General features: G+C 38.3%; 1 protein-coding gene and 2 long non-coding RNA genes across 3 annotated transcripts in view; 2 read left to right on the top strand and 1 right to left on the bottom strand.

Moving 5' to 3' along the window:
- Window positions 1-1352, top strand: part of LOC103518360 (phosphatase and actin regulator 2) — a gene marked incomplete at its 5' end in the record, with an annotated part of 10143 nt that extends 8791 nt beyond the window's left edge. Inside the window, one exon of the mRNA XM_008483423.3 lies at window positions 106-1352. Within this exon, the coding sequence (XP_008481645.3) occupies window positions 106-121 (16 nt within the window). The remainder of the gene's footprint in view (window positions 1-105) is intronic.
- A 4907-nt stretch (window positions 1353-6259) lies between these two features.
- On the bottom strand, window positions 6260-8047 carry LOC113471218. Its single transcript, XR_003394001.1, has 2 exons — window positions 7219-8047; window positions 6260-6714 (listed from the first exon to the last, which is right to left on the bottom strand). It is a non-coding gene; the product is annotated as an uncharacterized LOC113471218 (long non-coding RNA).
- Window positions 8048-12483: 4436 nt separating this feature from the next.
- LOC113471219 lies at window positions 12484-20807 on the top strand. Its single transcript, XR_003394002.1, has 2 exons — window positions 12484-12614; window positions 20583-20807. It is a non-coding gene; the product is annotated as an uncharacterized LOC113471219 (long non-coding RNA).
- Window positions 20808-22264: the final 1457 nt, after the last annotated feature.

A 22264-nucleotide genomic window follows, 5' to 3' on the forward strand; every position in this document is an offset into this window, starting at 1 on the left:
TTGTTTTTTTTTTTTTTTTTTTTTTTTTTTTCCTTTCGCGCGTTTTTTTTTATTATAATTATTTCCTGTTTTTAATCCGCCATATTTGTTTGTTTTTCTCTCCAGGTTTCATCGGCCATGACAACTGCCGCCGAACATTTCACACGATGACACTCTCTCTCTCTCTCTCTCTCTCTCTCACTGGTTCTACGCTCTCTCTGTCCCTCTCACACCTGGAAGATCAACCTCTGTCTCTCTTCTAGGGAAAAAGCGACCGTCTCTTTTCCTCCTGAAAGATGTATCAAGAGGACTATGGCTGTCTCTCTCCCTCCTATAGAGCTATTGGTTCTAAGCGAATGGAAACTAATGGTATCTCTGTTCCTCTAGTGGAAAAGCGACCGTCTCTTTTCCTCCTGAAAGATGTATCAAGAGGACTATGGCTGTCTCTCTCCCTCCTATAGAGCTATTGGTTCTAAGCGAATGGAAACTAATGGTATCTCTGTTCCTCTAGTGGAAAAGCGACCGTCTCTTTTCCTCCTCAATGTTGTATCAAGAGGACTATGGCTATCTCTCTCACTCCCATCAGTGGAAATAGAGGAATTTCTATCTCCGTTTCTCTCTTCCTAAAAGTAGGGATGATATATGTTTTTGTAGGGATAACTCTTACAACATGTGTTTGATTTCATGGACCTTGGTCATTTTTACTGACCCGAAATTAAGGAGCGCGGTAGAGCTCCGCCCCGCCAAGTCAAGAAAGTTTGACCGCTTTAACATTGGTGGTGGATTTCACCAATGACTTTAATGAGAGATTTCACTAAGGGGAGAATTTTGAATGATCAAAAAGGTTTTAATGACCCAAACATTAGATTAGTTTTTAAAAACTCTTCCTTTTTGTATCACTAAAAACTCCTTTTTTGATTTTTTTTTTTTTTATTATTAAAAATTCTCCCATTAGTTAAATCTCTCATCAAGTCATTTCAGAAATCCACCATACGATTTTCTTGTGTTGGTAAGCCGTAGGGCTTACAGTTTCCGTTGTGTTGGTAAGTGCGGTGCTTGCAAAAGTTGTGTTTAGATTTATTGAACATTTCCCTTTTTTTATACTTGATTAATTGATCTTTTACACTTGATTGATTGATCTTTTACACTTGATTAATTGATCTTTTACACTTGATTGATTGATTTTCTTTCTCCAGCGTGAGCTATTGTTTTACGGATTTCATATGTATCCGTACAAGACTACAAGGTGAGTTGGGATAATTTTGAGACGCTGACTTAGCCATGGTCAAAATATGACAATGAGTGAAAACAATTAAAAAGATAATATTTCGTAAAACAAAAGTAAAGATTGCCCCTAGCTTCAATTTCCCCCCTTTATAAATGAATGACCCAAAATTACTCCAACCTACCATTACACCCTAAAGCCTAGTACCCACCTGCAACATTTTCATCGGAAACATTGTTTCTCAACAGTCCAGAAAGTTTGTGCAACAATCCAACAACTTTTTGTACCCTCCAGACTTATTTCGGAAACATTTTTCTTGGCTGTTAATATGCACTAGGTTTTATCTTGAAAATTGCTCAACAGTCGAAGTATTTATTTATTTATTTATTATTATTATTATTATTATTTTTTTTTTTTTTTTTTTTTTTTACTCAAGTAAAAGTCTTGTATTCTAAAGGTGTGTCCAAACATAGTCGGCCGGCCTTCGATCGATGTGAATCGACCATCGACTATGTGTGGACTGTGGACACACCTTAACACAAGTGTCCTCTTTGTAGATTATACGCTCTCTCTGTCAACAAAATTGTTATTGTAAAAAAAAAGAAGAAATATTGAAAATAAATTAAAAAATATTTATATTTATTATTTTGCAATTTTATTTTCCGACTTCTTATTTTCCCGTAGTAAATAATTAAATTTTACAGAACGATATAGGGGTATAACCTCCATGGCAAGTTACAAGTAAAAGTAGGTATTGCCAGCCTAGTTAGCTTGGTTGGCAGCGCGTCTGCCTTGTAAGCGCAGGATCGCGGGTTCGCTTTCCGCCCGGGGCGGATTTTAACCCTGTACTTTTTTCTATCCATCCTTATCAGCCTTAATGACCTACAATGAGAATAAAAAAATACAGAAAACAATAAATAATTGGAAACGTAATTTAAATACATTTATTTGATCGTAAAAATCTATTGAAAAAAAAACACCTTAAACGTACTTCATCCTATACAAGGTTCGTTCTCGGAACGACTGGCTTTCTTCGATTTCGTGACGATAGGAGCAGTTACAGTTCCCTCTACTAAACCTCTCAAAAATAAGATAAGGTTCGTTCTCGGTCTCGGAACTGTTGGCTTTCTCCTATCCTTCTGTCTTCGATTTCGTGACGATAGGAGCAGTTACAGTTCCCTCTACTAAACCTCTCAAAAATAAGATAAGGTTCGTTCTAGGAACGGTTGGCTTTCTCTTATCCTCTCAGATGTCGGAACTCGATTTCGCCAATCGCTCTATTCCTCATCACGCAGGACGTCGCGTAATGGACAAGCTAGTCTACAGAGCCAAGGGTCGCGGGCAGCCGTTCCTAGAGCAAACATTATCCGTATAGGAAAAAATTCACCGCGGGTGGGAATCGAACCCGTTTCAATTCTTAATAGAGGCTATTTTTATTTTATTATTTATATGTAACTTCTCACTTTTTCGAATTTCACAAGTTGAATTATGCATTTTAACAGTCCAAGTCGACATGGCGTCATTTATACTTTTACAGTTGCGTTAAGAGAGCGAGCAAGATTTGGCGATCTTGCTTAATTTTTGAGAAAATGGCATTTCTATAGAACTGTCATTTCAGTCATTTTAGGGTTGGGACATCGACATCGATGTTTTGAAAACATCGATACATCGGAACAAAAACATCGATGTCAACATCGATGTTTTTGTTTCGATGGAAACATCGAACATCGATGTTTTATTTTTCGATGTTTTTGAAAAAAATCGTGTGAACGCGGTCTTATGGTTTACCTCTGTGGTTCCTCATGAAGTGGAATTTTTTTTTCTCAGTTTCCAAAAAAATGGGGCTCAACCACTTTTTTTTTCTTGGCTGATAAAGGAAGTTCAAAACACGCTGATTTCAATAGAAATGCTTAAAATTTCATTTGAGGCTTCCTAAGAGGAGAAATCTTCGTTTGCAATTTCTGATTTTTGAAACGCACAAAATTTTCGCGGGCAGCCATTTTTTCGTGATGACGTCAGTTCATGCAAGGTCGTTAACCATGGCTGCTTCAACGTTATTTTTTTTTGCGACCTTTGAGCGACATTTTAGGGATTTAGGGACCGTTTTGGATGTTTTTGAGTGCGCCAATGCACTTTTTGGGTACTTTTACATCGGAATAGGACTCTATCTCGAAATTGAGAAACAAATTAAATATTGCTGGTTGGTACTAGACATAACGTGTGTCGATTTTTCACGATCACTTAGTATTGTAGATTAGTCTTGCATAAAAAAAAATTGAAATTCACTCTTTCATATTTTCATCACCTCATAGTTTGTACAAAAAAAATCTATTATTAATATTAATCTCATGAAATAAAAATACAAATAATTTTTTTAATAATAAAAAAAGGCTTCGATTTTTTCCAATTTTAATTTAAAACCCCCCTAAAAGAAAGAAAAAATAGATTTTTATATTTGATATTGAGAATAAAACAAATCTTTTACAAATCTTATGTTAGGTTCTTTAGGATTTTAAAAATGTAGAAACTCATGTTTTTTTATCTCCTTTCTCTTCTTATGCTTCCTCTATTTCTAATTATTGTAAAAAAAAAATTATAATATACGTAGCAGTCTTTTATGAAAATTTTTTGATAGGAGAGAGGTTTCATAGTTTGCCCATTTTCTTCTGAATCCTTCAGAACCAAATTGGTTTTTTTTTTTTTTTTTTTTTTTTTTTTTTCTCTGGCCATAATTTGTTATTCTATTTATTACTGTTATTTGAAACTTTTTTTGTTATCATTATACTCTTGTTTGTGTTATGGCGGGGGAAAATTAAGTGCCACTTTGTATGTAATGGTGGGAATAAATGAAAAAAAAAAGGGATTTTTTTCTCCCGGAGGGAAAAAACCGTGCCACTTTGTATATAATGGCGGGAATACACGAAAAAGGAAAAGGGATTTTTTTCTTCTCCTGGGGGGAAAAACCCCGTGGAAGATTTCTCTCCGTGCAATATTCAACCTGCCTCGGTAGTAGTGTACTCGGCTGGTAATCAGGAGGGCGTGATTTCATTCCTCGCCAAGGTATAGAATTTTATCAATTTCTGCTGGGATCCCACGCCCACCACATTACCATGCGAGTAACTACAACATTACAAGACTTTTTTTTTATTTTTTAGTCCGTCCTTCCTTTATTATTACTAATAATAAAAGGTATAGTGGACGGACTATTGTATTTGCTTCGGTGTCTGTCTGTCCCCATAGAAGGACTTATCCAAACCTGGTCGACCTATATATCAAATTAAAGGTCTTTTTACCAGGATCACGAAAATGGTGGTGCAAATTTTGTCCAGAAAACCATAAAGCCAAAAAACCAAAAAAAACTGGTTTTTGGGGGATTTTTTTCACATTTTCTCACACAAATGAGCTCTGATCATGAAATTTGTCGCGACGACCTATGAACTCAAAGAGAGAAAGTTTTAGATAACACTTCAGTCGATCATTTAAGACCGATTTTAGCGTCACCTATGTTAAGCTACGCCGAACAAGGCCAATAAATGGATGGGTGACTTAAACAATATATCCAGCTTGTTTCTTTTCTGGTTTGACGTTTTTCCATGCCATGATAAGACATTATTATTATTGTATACTCTTTATTTTAACTATTATTATATAATTATTTTTTTATTTTAATTCCTTATTATTGTGTCAAATTCCGGCAGCCTTAGTGAAAGATCCTGTTTAATGACGACGTTTATGTTGGAAAAAAATCTTCATCTTAAGGTAGGTATAGGGGTTTAATGTCACATTTAACAACTTAGGTCTTCTCGTGACGGGGGTTTTACCCACTATTCGGCGACAAAGCTACCCACCTCATCAATTTAACTTCACCCAGCCTGAGTGGAGCCGGGAACCTAGCAGCACGCGATTCCCCAAATGGTCACCACCCAGGTACTAACCATGTGCTTCTTCTCTTCTACTTCTACTTCTTTTTCTTTTTCTTCTTCTTCTTCTACTACTTTTTCTTCTTCTTCTTCTTCTACTACTTTTTCTTCTTCTTCTTCTTCTTCTTCTTCTTCTTCTTCTACTTCTACTTTACCTTTTCCCGTTCAAACGGGGTCGGTATTTCGTGTCAGTCTCTTCCAGTCCGTTCTTTTATGCACCTCATTTCCTGGTAGCTGCTTCTCACGTAGATCTTCGTTCACACAGTTTTTCCATCTCTTCTTTGGTCTACCTTTTGCTCTCTTTCCTTTCACTTCTATTCTTGCCACTTTCTTCCCCACATAGTTCTCGCCTCTTCTCTCGACATGTCCATACCACTGCAACCGTCTTTCTTGCATTTTCTTTGAAATCTCCGTCGCTTTGATTTTGCCTCTGATTATCTCGTTTCTTATCCTATCCATTCTTGTTACTCCACTGCTCCATCTCAGCATCCTCATCTTTGAAACTTCTAGCCTCTTTTCCTGACCTTTTTTTCACAGGCCAAGTTTCTGAGCCCATAGATCATCATATCATGGCAGGCCTTATAACTGTTCGATAGATTTTACCTTTCATTTTCATTTTATGATCACACAAAACTCCAGACATTCTCAACGTTGCTTAACTTCAGTGATCTGTGGGGAACTGGTGTATTCAACGTACAATCACCACTGGTAATCTTAGTATCTTTTCACATTACAAAACCACCCCCAGGTTCGATTCCCGCTGCCGACATAAACGTTCCTATTAACAGGATCTTACTGCCCCTCTCCCTCCCATTCGGTATTATTTCATTTTGTTATATTCTGACGAAATAACCATTTTATTTCCCCGTGTATAATTTTGTAATCTGTACATTATTTTTTATACCCCTTGAATATATTTTATGTACACACCCTTCCCCAGGTTCAATTCCCGCTGCCGACATAAACGTTCCTGTTAACAGGATCTTACTGCCCCTCTCCCTCCCATTCGGTATTATTTCATTTTGTTATATTCTGAAGAAATAACCATTTTATTTCCCCGTGTATAATTTTGTAATCTGTACATTATTTTTTATACCCCTTGAATATATTTTATGTACACACCCTATATGTTTTATTTGTATAATTTTTATTCTTCCCCGTTTTGTTTGTTTGTATCCACTTCTTGTTTATTTTCCTTGCAGGGTACTTTGTATGTTGTTGTCTAGGAAAGTAAGGCCGCATTTTCCTTTGGCAATTTTCCCCACCTTCCGAAGCTTGTTTCCCCTCGTTTGGCGTAATAGTGCCTGTACTAAACCATAGGGAAGGGAACACGATCTTCAGAAGAGGAAACATTGCGAAAGGAAATCTGCAACTTGAGGCTGGGTTTCACCTTCTTTTTTAGCCCCTAACAGTTTGTTAGCTCAACAGCCCTGTTGAGTCTATTGTCAAATCAAATGGATCTCTGTTAAGTTCCATAAATCAAATGGATCTCTGTTAAGTTCCATTTGATGGGGGTGTTATCTTAACAGGCCTTCAAAGGGCTGGGAAAAAATATTGGTGAAATCCACAGTGATGGTGGATTTCACCAACCTTCTTTCCACAACGAAAACTTGCAGTGCGTTTGTTAAATATTCATCAAGTGGTGAAGCTGTCGAGGAAAATATTACTCACAACCATGATCCGCTACCGGACAAAATTCTAGAGAGGAAAAGGATAAGCAACACTTTGAAACGGAAAGCAGCAGAAGACATCTCACAGAGGGTAGAGAAGACATCTCATTATATGTAATAAAAATTGCGAAAGGAAATCTGCAACTTGAGGCTGGGTTTCACCAATCTTCTTTTTTGGCCCCTAACAGTTTGTTAGCCCAACAGCCCTGTTGAGTCTATTGTCAAATCAAATGGATCTCTGTTAAGTTCCATAAATCAAATGGATCTCTGTTAGGTTCCATTAATCAAATGGATCTCTGTTTAGTTCCATTAATCAAATGGATTTCTGTTAAGTTCCATTTGATGAGGGTGTTATCTTAACAGGCCTTCAAAGGGCTGGGAAAAAATATTGGTGAAATCCACAGTGATGGTGGATTTCACCAACCTTCTTTCCAGCCTCAAACAGCCCGTTAGCTTAACAGCCCTGTTAAACCAATACAAATTAAATGGAACTTAACTGGCTGTTAGCTTAACAGGAGTCCCAATGACTGAATAAATATTGGTGAAATCCAATATGAGTGTTTTTTCTCAGATGTCCTGATTTCCTAAGGGGTTATTTGGACTCAAGTAAAAGTCTTGTATTCTAAAGGTGTGTCCAAACATAGTCGGCCGGCCTTCGATCGATGTGAATCGACCATCGACTATGTGTGGACTGTGGACACACCTTAACACAAGTGTCCTCTTTGTAGATTATACGCTCTCTCTGTCAACAAAATTGTTATTGTAAAAAAAAAGAAGAAATATTGAAAATAAATTAAAAAATATTTATATTTATTATTTTGCAATTTTATTTTCCGACTTCTTATTTTCCCGTAGTAAATAATTAAATTTTACAGAACGATATAGGGGTATAACCTCCATGGCAAGTTACAAGTAAAAGTAGGTATTGCCAGCCTAGTTAGCTTGGTTGGCAGCGCGTCTGCCTTGTAAGCGCAGGATCGCGGGTTCGCTTTCCGCCCGGGGCGGATTTTAACCCTGTACTTTTTTCTATCCATCCTTATCAGCCTTAATGACCTACAATGAGAATAAAAAAATACAGAAAACAATAAATAATTGGAAACGTAATTTAAATACATTTATTTGATCGTAAAAATCTATTGAAAAAAAAACACCTTAAACGTACTTCATCCTATACAAGGTTCGTTCTCGGAACGACTGGCTTTCTTCGATTTCGTGACGATAGGAGCAGTTACAGTTCCCTCTACTAAACCTCTCAAAAATAAGATAAGGTTCGTTCTCGGAACGGTTGGCTTTCTCTTATCCTTCTGTCTTCGATTTCGTGACGATAGGAGCAGTTACAGTTCCCTCTACTAAACCTCTCAAAAATAAGATAATTCGTTCTCGGAACGGTTGGCTTTCTCTTATCCTCTCAGATTTCGGAACTCGATTTCGCCAATCGCTCTATTCCTCATCACGCAGGACGTCGCGTAATGGACAAGCTAGTCTACAGAGCCAAGGGTCGCGGGTTCGAGCCTCGCTAGCGGTCACAACAGACGTGTCAGGTGACGCAGTGCCCGTTGGTCAGTCTCGTAGAGGTGGGGGCGACGTCTGGCATGGAGTCGCCACTGGTTGTCTCTGAAATTCAAGAGATTCATTTGTTAAAGCTTTTTTTTCACCAACCTCAGTGGTGTAGTGGTTAGCGCGGTGGACTTCGGATCTGGAGGTTGGTGGTTCGAGTCCAAGTCGAGTCATAAAATTTAGCGTAGTGCATTAAGCAGGGAACGACATTTGTGACAGTAGGTAAAGGGGAGAGAATTCGTAATGAACCTTTTCACAAAATGGAGAGAATTCGTTGCGGGAGAGAACTCGTAAAGGAGAGAACTCGGGCAAAAAAAGGTCCACGGGAGAGAATTCGTTACCTCCCATTTGTGACAAGCATTTATGCTTAACACAATTAAAATCCCTTGATTAAAACTTTTTTTACTGACACTAATATCTACCCTAGTCGGGTGGGTCCTCCCTAAACGTCACTAAATAGAGAAGTAGTACATGTGTTTTTAAAAGAAGTTGTCACTTTCAAGACGACAAAACCTTAACAGGACATCCTAGTTAGCTTGCAAGGTAGCGCACCTGTCTTGTAAGCGCTAGGTCGCGGGTTCGATTCCCGCCCAGGGCGAACCAAACACGCAAGATTCGTTCTAGGAACAGCTGGCTTGTCCTCCTGATCACGATGATTTGGGGGCACGGTGAGCCCAGTGGTGCTTGCTTGCCATGCAGAATGTCCCGGGTTCGAATCCCACCATCGACAAAAAATTACACTCGTTTTTCGATTGCAAATATTTCAACGGGTTACTTTCTAGTGTTCTCGTGTTGACCCAGCACCTAAATGGGAAGTATTGTGTCTCTTATCGCCCATCTGATGAGAGGCATACTACGGGATGGGCATGCTACGAGACAGACCACAGGAGCCTATCTATCATTTATTATATTTAGGTTGTGCTCGTCAACTTCTTGGTCATATGCACCACCACACGAGTCTAATATAGCAGTTGTTTCATTGCTACGAAATAAAAACGGCAGTGAAACACTCAACTATTTTTTTTTTTTTTTTTTTTTTTTTTTTTTTTTTTTTTTTAAGTGTAGTAAAAATTATAAATCAACACCTACCAGATTGCACATCAATCAGTGTCGGACTACACCTCTCATAGAACAACATGTACGCCACTGATTTCAACGCCTGCGCCAGAGATGATTCCCGTATATCCGCATCTGACGCGAAGTACCACCTGGACAAACAGAACAAGGACTTATTAGTTGGAAAAGGAAACTCTTGAATTACCCAATTTGATTGGCTGAAAGATTTGAAATCAACCCACGAGTAGATGGTGAGCCTCAAACGTTTCCTGACTTCCAGAATCCACCACCAGGCTTCAGTCTACCAAGGAAAACCTGGGTCACCCTGAATCGTATCCGAACAAACTTCGGTGTCTGTGCAGATCTTATACATAAGTGGGGAAAGTCTGACTCTCCTGCTTGTGATTGTGGAGCTGGACGTTAAACAATACATCATATTGTTGAGGAGTGTCCCCTCAAGTCTGTGCAGATCTTATGCATAAGTGGGGAAAGTCTGACTCTCCTGCTTGTGATTGTGGAGCTGGACGTTAAACAATACATCATATTGTTGAGGAGTGTCCCCTCAGATCCTACACTGGCGTCAAAAATGACTTCTACACGGGCAGTGACAGTGCTATCACATACATGGAGAATCTCGATATCCGATTCTGATTTATAATAATTATTTATACTGCTCGCATAGGACTGAAAAGTCCCTTTACTCCAGCAGTAGGCTACTACTATTATTGTGGTCAAATTCTCAAATTATATTGAGGATAAAATTCCATACCTCGGCTGGGATTGAACCCACGCCCTCCTGTTTACCAGGAAAAGAAGAGAATGATGCAAATGATATACCTACTATAGGCCATTACTAGTAGAGTATCGGTACAAAAATTCTCGGATACATGAAAAACGTTCGCATTCGTCAGATTTGATTTTACGTGCAACGTGCAATGCAAATGCTTTGCACGTTGCATTGCACAAGTCTGGACCCACCTTTGGAAGTAGGTAGGTATACCCACATGGATGGTTGGGTTGGGTTACAAAGAAACCCCTTGATACTGTGTTAACTATTAACTCTTTGTGGTAAAACAGGCCATTAAAGTCTGCTGGTCCAATACTGCCGGCAGACCTTCAGTCCAATGCTGGCAGTATGTTTACTGTATAAACAAGGCATATTCTGATCTACAGATTTAGGTATTTCAGAGAGTCCCCCAGAATTTGGTGAGTCCCAAAGTATTTCAAAGAGTTTACCTATCAATATTATCGATATTTTGGGTTTCAGCACGTAGTCGTTTTCAAAATATGCATGCACACTTGATCAAAACATGCAAAAAAGAGAACATTTTAGAAAATTGTTTATCTACATCTACATGAACCTTTGTGAACGTTCTTTTCCGTCAGAAAAAATTATCTACATGACTGTGCTACACAAAAAAACATGCTATCCAGGTATTTTTATGAGTAGATACAGACAGAGAAAGAGAAGGGAGTGAGAGAAATGGTGGGTCCAGACTTGTGCAATGCAACGTGCAAAGCAACGTGCAATGCAATGAAATTCGTTAGTTTGGACGTGTTTGAGAAAGTTGCAGCAAAGTTTTTTGAACATTGCAGCAAACGTTTGTGGGTATCCGAGATGTTGGCGGTTTTCTGGCGAATGTCTTTGATGTGCGTTGCACTAGTTTGGACGTGTTTGCAAAGCATCGTGCAATGCAATGCAAATGATGTACCTACTATTATAGGCCATTACTAGTTGAGTATCGGTACAAAAATTCTCGGATACATGAAAAACGTTCGCATTCGTCAGATTTGATTTTACGTGCTACGTGCAATGCAAATGCTTTGCACGTTGCATTGCACAAGTCTGGACCCACCAAAAGAGAGTTAGAAGAGAGAGGTAAAGAGAGTTAGACAAGCCACCCACTATCACAGGTAAGACTGAAAAGGTCCGACTGTCAGGGCTACCTGATGCCTGACTATCAGGTAGACCTGATCAGATGTACCTGTCGTCAGGTCTACCTGATAATGAGTGAATGGCCTTAGGATAAAGCTGTGAAAGAGCACCAGTAAAAGGCATCGGCTGCATCCAACCTGCGGTCAGGGAGCACAGGTACAAAAAGGTTGCATCCAAATTGCGGTCATTCGATCACCCTCACACATCCAAATTGCGGTCATTCAATTTCCCCTACACATCCAAACTGCGGTCAAGTTCAGAATCTCTAATATTTCAGGTAGATCTGTAGACAATAATAGTAGTGGTGGAATATTACTTAATATATATACTTAATATAATATGAAGACTAGAAAATTAATTGCATTCAGTTTTATTTGGATTTGTTTAAAAGTTATCACCATGAACGTAATGTTAAGTGAGCGGGGCAAAGACCTTAAAGTAATCTGTGGCTACAAGTTTAGATTTTATAGGCATTTGCGAAATGATATTGATAAAATAAATGGGTGTGTAAATAAAGTGGTGAAGCTGTCGAGGAAAATATTACTCACAACCATGATCCGCTACCGGACAAAATTCTAGGAAAAGGATAAGCAACACTTTGAAACGGAAAGCAGCAGAAGACATCTCACAGAGGGTAGAGAAGACATCTCATTATATGTAATAAAGAAACCAAGTTCAATTCATTTTTTAAATACCTACTCTTCTTATTTTCCCCTCATAGTCAACCGACCGCAGTTTGGATGTCGCTTTCACCCGACCCAAAAATGCTTGACCGCAGGTTGGATTTCAACCCAAAAATGCTTGACCGCAGGTTGGATGTCAACCCTTGAGATTTGACCATAATCAGGTAGTTTTGACCGCAGGTTGGAATCCCCGAAGGCATCAGGTAAGCAAAGAAGCAAAAAGAAGTAGGTAGGTATCTCAAAAAAAAAGAGAAAAAAAAAAAGAGAAAAACCCCCTGACCAACTTTTTGTGAAAATAAGCAGTAAAGAGTGAGAGAGACTGTGTGATAAAAATAGCGTGTGCTGAGAGAGAAAGAGAGACAGAATCAAGCTTTTTTTGCTATTTTTTTTTTTTTTTTTAAGAGGTTTGACAGAGGGAACTGTAACTGCTATGGTCTTATCGTCCCGAAATCGAAGAGAGAAGGAAGACAGGATAGGAAAAAGCCAGCCGTTCCGAGAACGAACACTATCCCATCAGGATAAAATCCGCCCCGGGCAACTCGGATTTTGGTCCTGGCCACCAACAAACAAGTAGACAGAATTAGGAAGGTTCTTATAAACTCCACATTTTATTCCAGTCTCACCTTTTCGAGGTGAAGGTTATGAATTTTTCTCTCTGTACGAATTTTTTCGGGGGATTTTTTTCTCCCTTTCGAAGAAAAAGGCCAAAGTCAACGGGTGGGCGGGATTTTGTACCGCTTGTAAAAGTGTTCCTTAAGCCTGGCACATAGGTACAATACGACTTTTTAGTCCGTCCTTCCTTTATTATTACGATAGTAATAAAAAGGTATAAGGGACGAACTATTGTATTCGCTTCGGGGTGTCGTCTGTCTGTCTGTTCCCATAGAAGGACTTATCCAAACCTAGTCGACCTATATATCAAGGTCTTTTTACCAGGAACACGAAAGTGGTGGTGCAAATTTTGTCCAGAGAACCAAAAAGCCAAAAAACCCATAAAATGGTTTTTCGGGAATTTTTTTTTCACATTTTCTCACACAAATGAGCTCTGATCTTGAAATTTGTCGTGACGAACTATGAACTCAAAGCGAGAAAGTTTTAGATAACAAAAGCTTCAGTCGTTAATTTAAGACCGGTTTTAGCGTCCCCTATGTTAAGCTACGCCGAGCAAGGCCAATAAATGGATGGGTGACTTAAAGGAATAAAGAGAGAACGGGCTTTAGTCTTGATTTTAAATTACATGAAAGTAAAATAAAAAAATCAAATCAAGAATAAAAATAAACTGAATAATAAACAAATTAGGTAGGTACATAAGTACCTACTGATTTTCTCTAATCACGATCGAATGAATTACGGGCTAAAAAATTCCCGGAGGGACGGGCCCAGCTTGTTACTTTTTTGAAAGACGTTTAACGTCACTGTACGATTTTTCTTATCTACTATCAAGCATAATCAAGCCGTATGACAAATTGCATGGTTTTATGCGGTACACAGAGTACCTACCTATAGGTATTACTATTCAGAGACAAACTTGCCTCCTCACATTAACCTCATCCAGCCTGAGTGTGAGGCCGGGAAAAGCCAGCGGCACGTGATTGCCCAAATTGTTCCCATACCAACCACGCACAACGTTGGTTAACTTCAGTGATCTATTGTGAACTGGTGAATATATTGCGCTATGGCCGCTGGATAGCTGGATACCCATGTTTTCAAATGCTCTATTTTATGCTCAATGACCTACGACATTTACAAAAAACATTTTGCAACAATCAAAAAGGAGTCAATCGAAATTCCTAAAATGTCTCTCTATTATTAAGTTGTAAAAGATTTGAATAGGTAGGTAGAGAGATTATAATGATATACCTATTCATGAATGAAACTCTCACTATGGTACAAATGATACAGGAGTCCTCATAGAAGTAGGCCTCAAATGAAGACTTTTTTGTAAGAAGGGTTCCTGGAGCTTAGGTCCATTTTGGGGTGGTAACGAAGAGTTGAACCCAGCTTAGGTCCTTTGTGGGTCGTATAAGTAGGTAGTGTTTTATTTAGACCGGAAGAATTTTCAGCTTTAGCCAGTCTAGTTAGCTTGGGGAGTAGCGCGCTTGCCTTGTGAGCTCTAGGTCACGTGTTCGATTTACGCACGGGGCGAATTTCATCCTAAACAGATAAGCTTCGGCTGGCTTTCTCCGATCCTGTCCTTCTTCTCTTCAATTTCGGGACGATAAAATCTTAGCAGTTACTGCACTTCTATCAAAAGCCTATCAAACCAGCTAACTTATAACAAGAAGACCCATTATACCAAAGTCCCATTATACTAACAGGGTAAAACGACTGTCAGAACGAGATTTTCCTCTTTCACGCTTTCCCAATTCTATTTGGAGACGACCCTTCTTCAATAGAATTCCTTCAGGGAGAGCCTTTCGACTTCTCATTTGACAGATGCACTCATCCAAAACATGACTCTTTACATCTTCATAATACGAAAATAAATTTCAATGAATAATATTTAGGTGGTACCTTCCATACAATAAGAGATTTAAGGTAGCTATGTTCTATTGTTGGTCCATTTTACAATATTATTGTACCTCCCTACCATTCTTGTCTTTTTTTTACCTATATTCCATCCAAAAAATATTCCATTCATGTGGAGTAAGTACCTACTGATGTCTTGGGTGATCCTTTTCCGAATAATTCTGCTTTTGAATTTTAGAAGTCTCTCGAGAAAGACATCTTTCTCGCTTCATGTCTTTTGATGAGGGACACACTTCAGGTTTAGTATAGAATGATGGAAGTCAGCCTGGTTGGCTTGGAGAGTAGCGCGCCCGCCTTGTAAACGCTAGGTTGCGGGTTCGATTCCCGCCCGGGACGAATTTTATCCTGAACGCATAAGGTTCGTTCCTGGAACCGCTGGCTTTCTCCTATCTTGTCTTCCTTCTCTCTTTGATTTTGGAACGATAAGATCTCAGTATAGTTACAGTTCCCTCTATCAAACCTCTTAAAGAAAGCTTAGTTAGGGATCACCAATGCTGGAATCTTCTAAAATTATGAATTCGAAATAAAACATCAAAAAATAGCTACCCACCTAATTCAGCACAAAATTAAACCGATTTTAATTAAACAAGTACCTACCTACCTTCCTATAAGTATCTTGAACAACTGAGAAATGAGAGAGAGAGAGAGAGAGAGAGAGAGAGAGAGAGAGAGAGAGAGAGAGAGAGAGAGAGAGAGAGAGAGAGTGGTTAAGACTGGTGCAACGGTTGGCGGCATTTTACCGCTTTTTGGCGGTTTTCGGTGTAATTTAACAATATCTGGGGAACGGTATGAGCTAGAGACTTGAAATTTGGTATGTAGTTCACAAATGTGACAAGGATGTAACACAAACAACGTTTGGTTGAGATGTTTGCTGCGCTTGGCGGTATTTTGACCGCTTTTGGACAGATTTCGACCGTTTTTTGGCGGTTTTCAGCTATAGCGACAATTGTACAAGGAGGGTAAAAGAACACTCCAATAAGCATCATTCAATAGGATAAGGAAAGTCGTGTGATGCTCACACCAGATTTTTTTTTTAAAGGCCTGGTTGTAGGAGTTATATTTGAACGTGATCCTTTAGATATCCTTTAAATTTTTGATAAAGCTTGAATTTTTTTTTATCAAAATCTTTATCAAAAAATTAAAAGAATATCTAAAGGATCACGTTCAAATATAACTCCTACAACCAGGCCTTTTAAAAATAATAATAAAATCAGCAATAGTTAATTAAAATAACTTCTGTATTGGTGGCTACACATTAGTCAAATTTAGTTCAAGGACCTACCCACTTATATATTAAGTTTTCTTTTAAAATACCCATTACCCACGTATTAAAATAATAATACCTATACGTATACCTACCTACCCAGTACCCACTTCAATGTGTTTAAAGTTTGTAATTTTTCAAGTGGCTCGCTTCAGAGACGCGCTAAAAAAGGAAAAAGTAAAAAAACCCTCAAAAGATCTTTAGTTCGACTCCCCCCTTTGGAAAAAAGTTAAAAATGTAGCGTTCGTTTTGACAGCTGCTTCGGGAGTTGGTAATGTTCTTAAGAGGATGGTGTGTGGTTTAATTTTGATTCAATAAGCTTGTAATTGGAGTATTATATTGTAAACAGTAGTATGGAACTTTGTAAATTGTAATTGTGTATACTGTGTGTGTATGTCGATAATGTGATTTGTACAGGGTGTGACTAAGATTCTCGGAGTCTGTTCTGTGAGCGGATCATGTTATGTTAAAAGTAGGTACAATATTCAGATTATATAACAGAACCTTAGGCTAAATTTTATGCTGAAGGGATAAGGTTCGTTCTCAGAACGGCTGGCTTTCTCCTATCCTGTCTTACTTCTCTCTTCGCCTTTGGGGCGATAAGACCTTAGCATCAGTTACCTACAGTTCCCTCTAATCAAATCTCCTTTAATCTAAGGGCCCAGTTATTTTTGACAATTTCGTCTAATTTACATGTTCCGGGGATCGGCCTTTGAAACAGACTCTTCCACTCAGGTTAGGTGCGTAGCTGCGTCACCTACCTATACCTATAATTTTCACTCAATGAATCTGATTATTTTATCTGACATCCAGTAAACCCTGTATATCGAGATGAGTTACATAGGGCTCGTTGCTCATGTATGTTCTATGTTGAAGGGGTGTGTGACTTAAATTGTGTAATGATTTTGCATGGGAAATAACGCTTAATGTACGAGGCACCCTCTGTTATAGGGTGCCTCAGATTTTGCCCTATAATGAACATTTAACCGAGAGTGTTACACCGGGAAAAGCAAAAAGAAGAAAAAGTACCAAAAACTAAATAGTCTGCAAACTCTGTTTATGTATGGTGAATTTTCACAAAAAATATCCACCTACATAATAGAAAGTAAAAATGCAATTTCGAAAAAACTAAAAGCCCGGACTAGTTTTAATTAAAAAAAAAATCGTTTGGTCGAAAAAAAAAAAAAAAAAAAAAAAAAAAAAAGTGGAAATGAAAAACTAATTATTTTTTCGCCAGAATGTTTTGGATGGATAAAGTGACCCTGGTTGGTGGAAATGGCTAAAGCACACAGCTTTTATTGCAAGATTGTCCTTTAAGGTGGTAGATAGCATCTGAGTTTGGTAACTTCTAAGAAACACAATACTTCCCAGCTAGGTCCTGGATCAACACGAGAACACCAGAAAGTAACCCGTTGTAATATTGGCAATCGAAAACTAAGTACAAATTTTTGTCGACGGTGGCCATCGAACGCGGGACCTTCTGCTTGGCAAGCAAGCGCGTTACCAAATTTTTCAAGCTTTTGTGACGAATTCAAATTCGAGAGAACAAGAGAGAATATTTTTTAGGGGTAAAAAAAAAAAAAAAAAAAAAAAACTGAAATTAATTTCAATATCCAGACCAATAATGGAAATTTTGGAATGAAATTTTTACCTTTTCCTTTCTGGGTACCTATACTATATTAATAGCCTTAATTATTTCAGTTTTTTTTTTTTTTTGGAAAATAAAAATATCGCAGAATAATATTTCTGATTCTCTACTTTTGAATGAACAGAGAGTAAATGCAAGCAAAATTCTATTCGCCAAAAAATAAATGGGGGGCAAAAATGGCAGTTATAATAATGTAGGTAGGTTAGGTACTTAATACCAAATAAAAATGTAGGCAAAAAACAATGGCGCTCTTTTTTAATTAAAAAATTAAACTTAATTAACTCAAAATTAAAAGAAGGAGAGGAAAAAAAAGAGCATAAATTCAACCACAATTACCTTACGTATTTACATACCTATACATACAGGGTGGCTTGAAAGTTGAAATAATTAAAATTAAATTAAATTAAATAATATCTAATTTAGATTATTTAATACCTAGGTACCTTAATAATTTAAAAAAAAAAAAAACTGAATATTTTATACTCGTATGTATGGGATTGCCCGTTTCAATGACAATTCACGCCCAATGAGCTTCGTTTTTCATATGATGGTTCAAAGAAAATCTGGCCAACCGAACACACTGTAAACAAGATTTTCTAAAAAAGAAGAAAAAAAAAAGTGGAAGTATAATTTAGAAAGAGAGATAAGAAGAATGAGAGAGGGAGAGGAGGAGGAGGGACAAAAAGGTAATTTTTCATGATTTTTTATTGCTCCTTCTTCATTCTTCTCTTTCTCAACATTCTTTTCTCCTGAATTTTCCCCTGGGGGAAACTTAGAGCCATTTTTTTCCCTGGTGGAAGAGTTGGAAAAAGCAGACATTTTTGAACTGGCCTTTTTTTAGACCTTTTTTTTTTTCTTTTTTAAGAGGTTTGACAGAGGGAACTGTAACTGCTATGGTCTTATCGTCCCGAAATCGAAGAGAGAAGGAAGACAGGATAGGAAAAAGCCAGCCGTTCCGAGAACGATGGCTACGTCTATCGAAACGAGTGGTAAATAGTGTGATGTTTGTGATCGTCTCGTAACTCGTAAGGGTTGCATCACATGTAAAATGCCCTAAGCAAAGTAAACATCTTAAAGCTTGGAACTTTGAGAACCTCTGATCAGGAGAAAGGTATTCCGAGGTGCAATCAAGAGTGTGCTTGGAATCAGTGATCAGTGTTCTGGTAATGATCAGTGTTCGCTGGCTTTAGACCTTTGGTATTTAGAAAAATAACCTCACCAAGTAGGCAGATCTTTAGAAATCACAGCCCAAATTTAGAGCATGACTACAAATAAATTAAATTAAACTACCTATATATCTTGGGTATTTTTCTTTTGGGATTTGAAACGATTTCCCCTCTTCTGATGCTTAAACCCGAGCCCTAAATTTGCGGACTGAGAAGACGCCATCTTGGATTTCCCATAGTTTAGTATAAGCGCCACCACCAGCACGCCACCTAGTGGTAAAACTAAGTTTTGTACATTCCTCTAAAAGGGGAACATCAGGAGATTTAGGAAAGGGGTACCTTACAAATCCCCCTTATACCTAGAACCGGCCCTGAAATTAAATAAAAGATGACAACCTTGCACAAAGGTAAAATGATAAATAATTTTCCTAATTTCATTTTTTTTCTCTCCCAAAATTAGGATGGAAAAAATTACTTTTTTGCTTACTTAATAAAAAAATATTTAGCAGTAGTAATTTATTCCAGTAAATTAAATTTTCTCCTTTCCTTACCCCACCAGTCTTTTTTTTTGTCCATAATATCTCTGTAATATTTTAATGGGGAAAAATTTTGTTCCTTCTACTAATGTGTTTTTTTATCGGATGGAGAGGAAGGAAGGAGAAAAATTGCAGACCTCCCTTACAATTGCAGACCCCTCAAAATGGAGAAAGATTGCCAAGGAATTTTGGATTAAAAACAAGGTTCCCATTGGTCTTTTAGTGCTGGGTCTACACTTTTTCTTTACTTTTAGTCCTGGGTCTACACTTTTTCCTTACTTTTAGTCCTGGGTCTACACTTTTTCCTTACTTTTAGTCCTGGGTCTACACTTTTTCTTTACTTTTAGTCCTGGGTCTACACTTTTTCCTTACTTTTAGTCCTGGGTCTACGCTTTTTCTTTACTTTTAGTCCTGGGTCTACGCTTTTTCTTTACTTTTAGTCCTGGGTCTGCGCTTTTTCTTTACTTTTAGTCCTGGGTCTATACGCTTTTTCTTTACTTTTAGTCCTGGGTCTACACTTTTTCTTTACTTTTAGTCCTGGGTCTACACTTTTTCCTTACTTTTAGTCCTGGGTCTACACTTTTGAAATGAGGAAACATTTTATATTCTCTAATAATTCTTTCGTTTCTCGTTTCCAGGACATCAAGGACTCACGCCAGTCGGGGGAAGTTCAGAGGGTCTTGTCGAAGGGTCGCTCCCTATTGGCAAGGCCCAGAAACTTGAGCTCTGAAACCAGCTCGCAATCTGGAGTCAGCGAAGGTCAAGGTCATATTGGTGAAGGTCAAACCGGTGAAAGTCATGATGTTGAAGGTCGAACTGAAGGTCAGGGCGAGGGAGCCGTGGTAACTCCGCGCAGTGGTAACGGAGGAAGCAACAGCAAGAATCCGGACTTCCAGGAAATACTGACCGGTAAGTTGGTGAAGGTCAGGGTGTTCAAGGTCATTATGAAGGTCAGGGTGGTGAAGGTCATATTGAAGGTCAGGGTGAGGGGCAAAGTGAAGGAGCCGTGGTGACCCCACGCAATGGTAACGGGGGAAGCAACAGCAAGAATCCGGACTTTCAGGAAATACTAACCGGTAAGTAGTAGCAGTAGCACATTGCTTTCCACTAGCTAAAGTTCATAAATTAACTAGCAGGTACATAATATACATATAAACTAGCGGGATTCCGGAGCGAAGCGACGGAATTCAGCTAGTTTATTTATAATTTTTACCCATTTGCAACTGCTCCATTAAGACTGTCTACCTATTACCTATGAGCATCAAGTATTCATATGTGATATACTTCATATACATATGTAGGTACTGCAAGTAATAGGTACTGAAGTTTCCGCCTTTCTTCCTGACTTGCATGACGTAATTCATTTGTGGATGACTTCACATTTTCCAGTTCTAAATATTATCTACATAGAAGGTTCTTGTTTTTGTTTGAGAGGTTTGATAGAGGGATCTGTAACTGCTAAGGTTTTATCGTCCCGAAAGCGAACAGAGAAGGAAGAGAGAGAACAGGACAACAGGACAAAGGCAGCTTAGAGCTCCATTACTGATCAATTTCTCGAATAAATAGGGATAAAATGCCATACCTCGGCTGGGAGGTAAGGTATTTCATACCACAACGCCACAGAGACAGGAAATAGAAGAAGGAGAGATGATGGTACTTGTTCAGAAGTCACGTCAATGGAAAATTGCTACAGAAAGGAGCTGTCACAAATGAGCAGTGACCAGTGTTTTTATAGGATTAGATTGATTTCTTTAAGAGGTTTGATAGCGGGAACTTCAACTGCTAAGGTCTTATCGTTCCTAAAGCGAAGAGAGAAGGAAAGACAGGATAGAAGAAAGCCAGCCGTTCCGGGAACAAAGGAGCTTTCTTTTTCATTGTCGTGGCTTCTGAATAGTTACCATGAGATTTTTTAGGAATTCTAACGGGAAAAAGTTACCTGGACTCAAAACCAGAGTTAGGAGAGGTTGAGCACCTGTATCGGGAGAGGGAGCGAATGGGGCCACGCCTGTAGGTGACAAAGTGGCCGTCCTCGGCGCTGCCTCTGTGAACCACCACGGCCTTCAGTCTGTACACGTTACTCGGCCGGGCCGACCTGGGAACAAAACAAACATGGCGTCGAAATGAGTTTCATAAAATGGCCGTTTTCTTGGATTTCGGGCAAAAAAGGGACCAAAATAAAAAAAGTAAAAATCTGATGTAGACATCAGACGACTTTCTATTACATCACCGAGTTGCCAGTTAGCGGCCGCTTTTTGCCAGAAAAATATCCGCCCGCAAAATACTCCACATGTAATAAGGAAATATGGGATGAGGGAAAAATAAAATGCAGGTAATTAGGCTGGTTAATTATTAATAGGTCCAATGTACATACTTAATTATTAGGTAGGTATTATTCTCTTGTCTTTATTAACCAGTCAATTAAATTTTCAAAACCTACGCATTCATATTCAATCAAAAAAAAAAAAAAAGCGCACATATAAAACCAAAATTCGTCGTTCATTTCCAAGCAAGAAATGTATGAAGAACCCAAAGGAGACCTGACTACGAGGATCAGTACTGACTACTCAAGGCTCTTGGTGTCTAGCTAATGAGATCCAATAAGATCGAAACGCGTCCAAGACTGCTTCAAGGTGTTGGTTAACAACTTTATTGAACATCATCATACAATAATGATAATAGCCTGCCTAGTTAGCTTGGAGTGTATTGCGTCTTGGAGTGTATATACCTTGTAAGCGCTAAGCCGCGAGTTCGATTCCCGCCCAGGGAGCTTTTTATCCTAAATAGATATGCTTTAATCTCGAAACTGCTGGCTTTATTCTTTATTTATATATATATTTAACTTTTAAACTTTTCCATCTTTTGTAATGTCAAAACCTTTGTTGTATTATTATTGATGTTAATAAATGAAGCCTTTTTAAACTGTTGGCATAATGGGACTTTTTAGTCTTAGCCGACAGTATAAATAAGGTATATTAAATTATTAATTACTGTATTTCTTCTCTCTCCGCTTTAGGGACGATAAGACTTTGGCTGTTATACTGCTTCAAGGTGTTGGTTAACAACTTCATTATGGACTCAGTTCGTTCTTCGTGAGA

The sequence above is a fragment of the Diaphorina citri genome, unplaced genomic scaffold (genome assembly GCF_000475195.1).
Source record: "Diaphorina citri unplaced genomic scaffold, Diaci psyllid genome assembly version 1.1 scaffold2166, whole genome shotgun sequence".
Classification (NCBI taxonomy): domain Eukaryota; kingdom Metazoa; phylum Arthropoda; class Insecta; order Hemiptera; family Psyllidae; genus Diaphorina; species Diaphorina citri.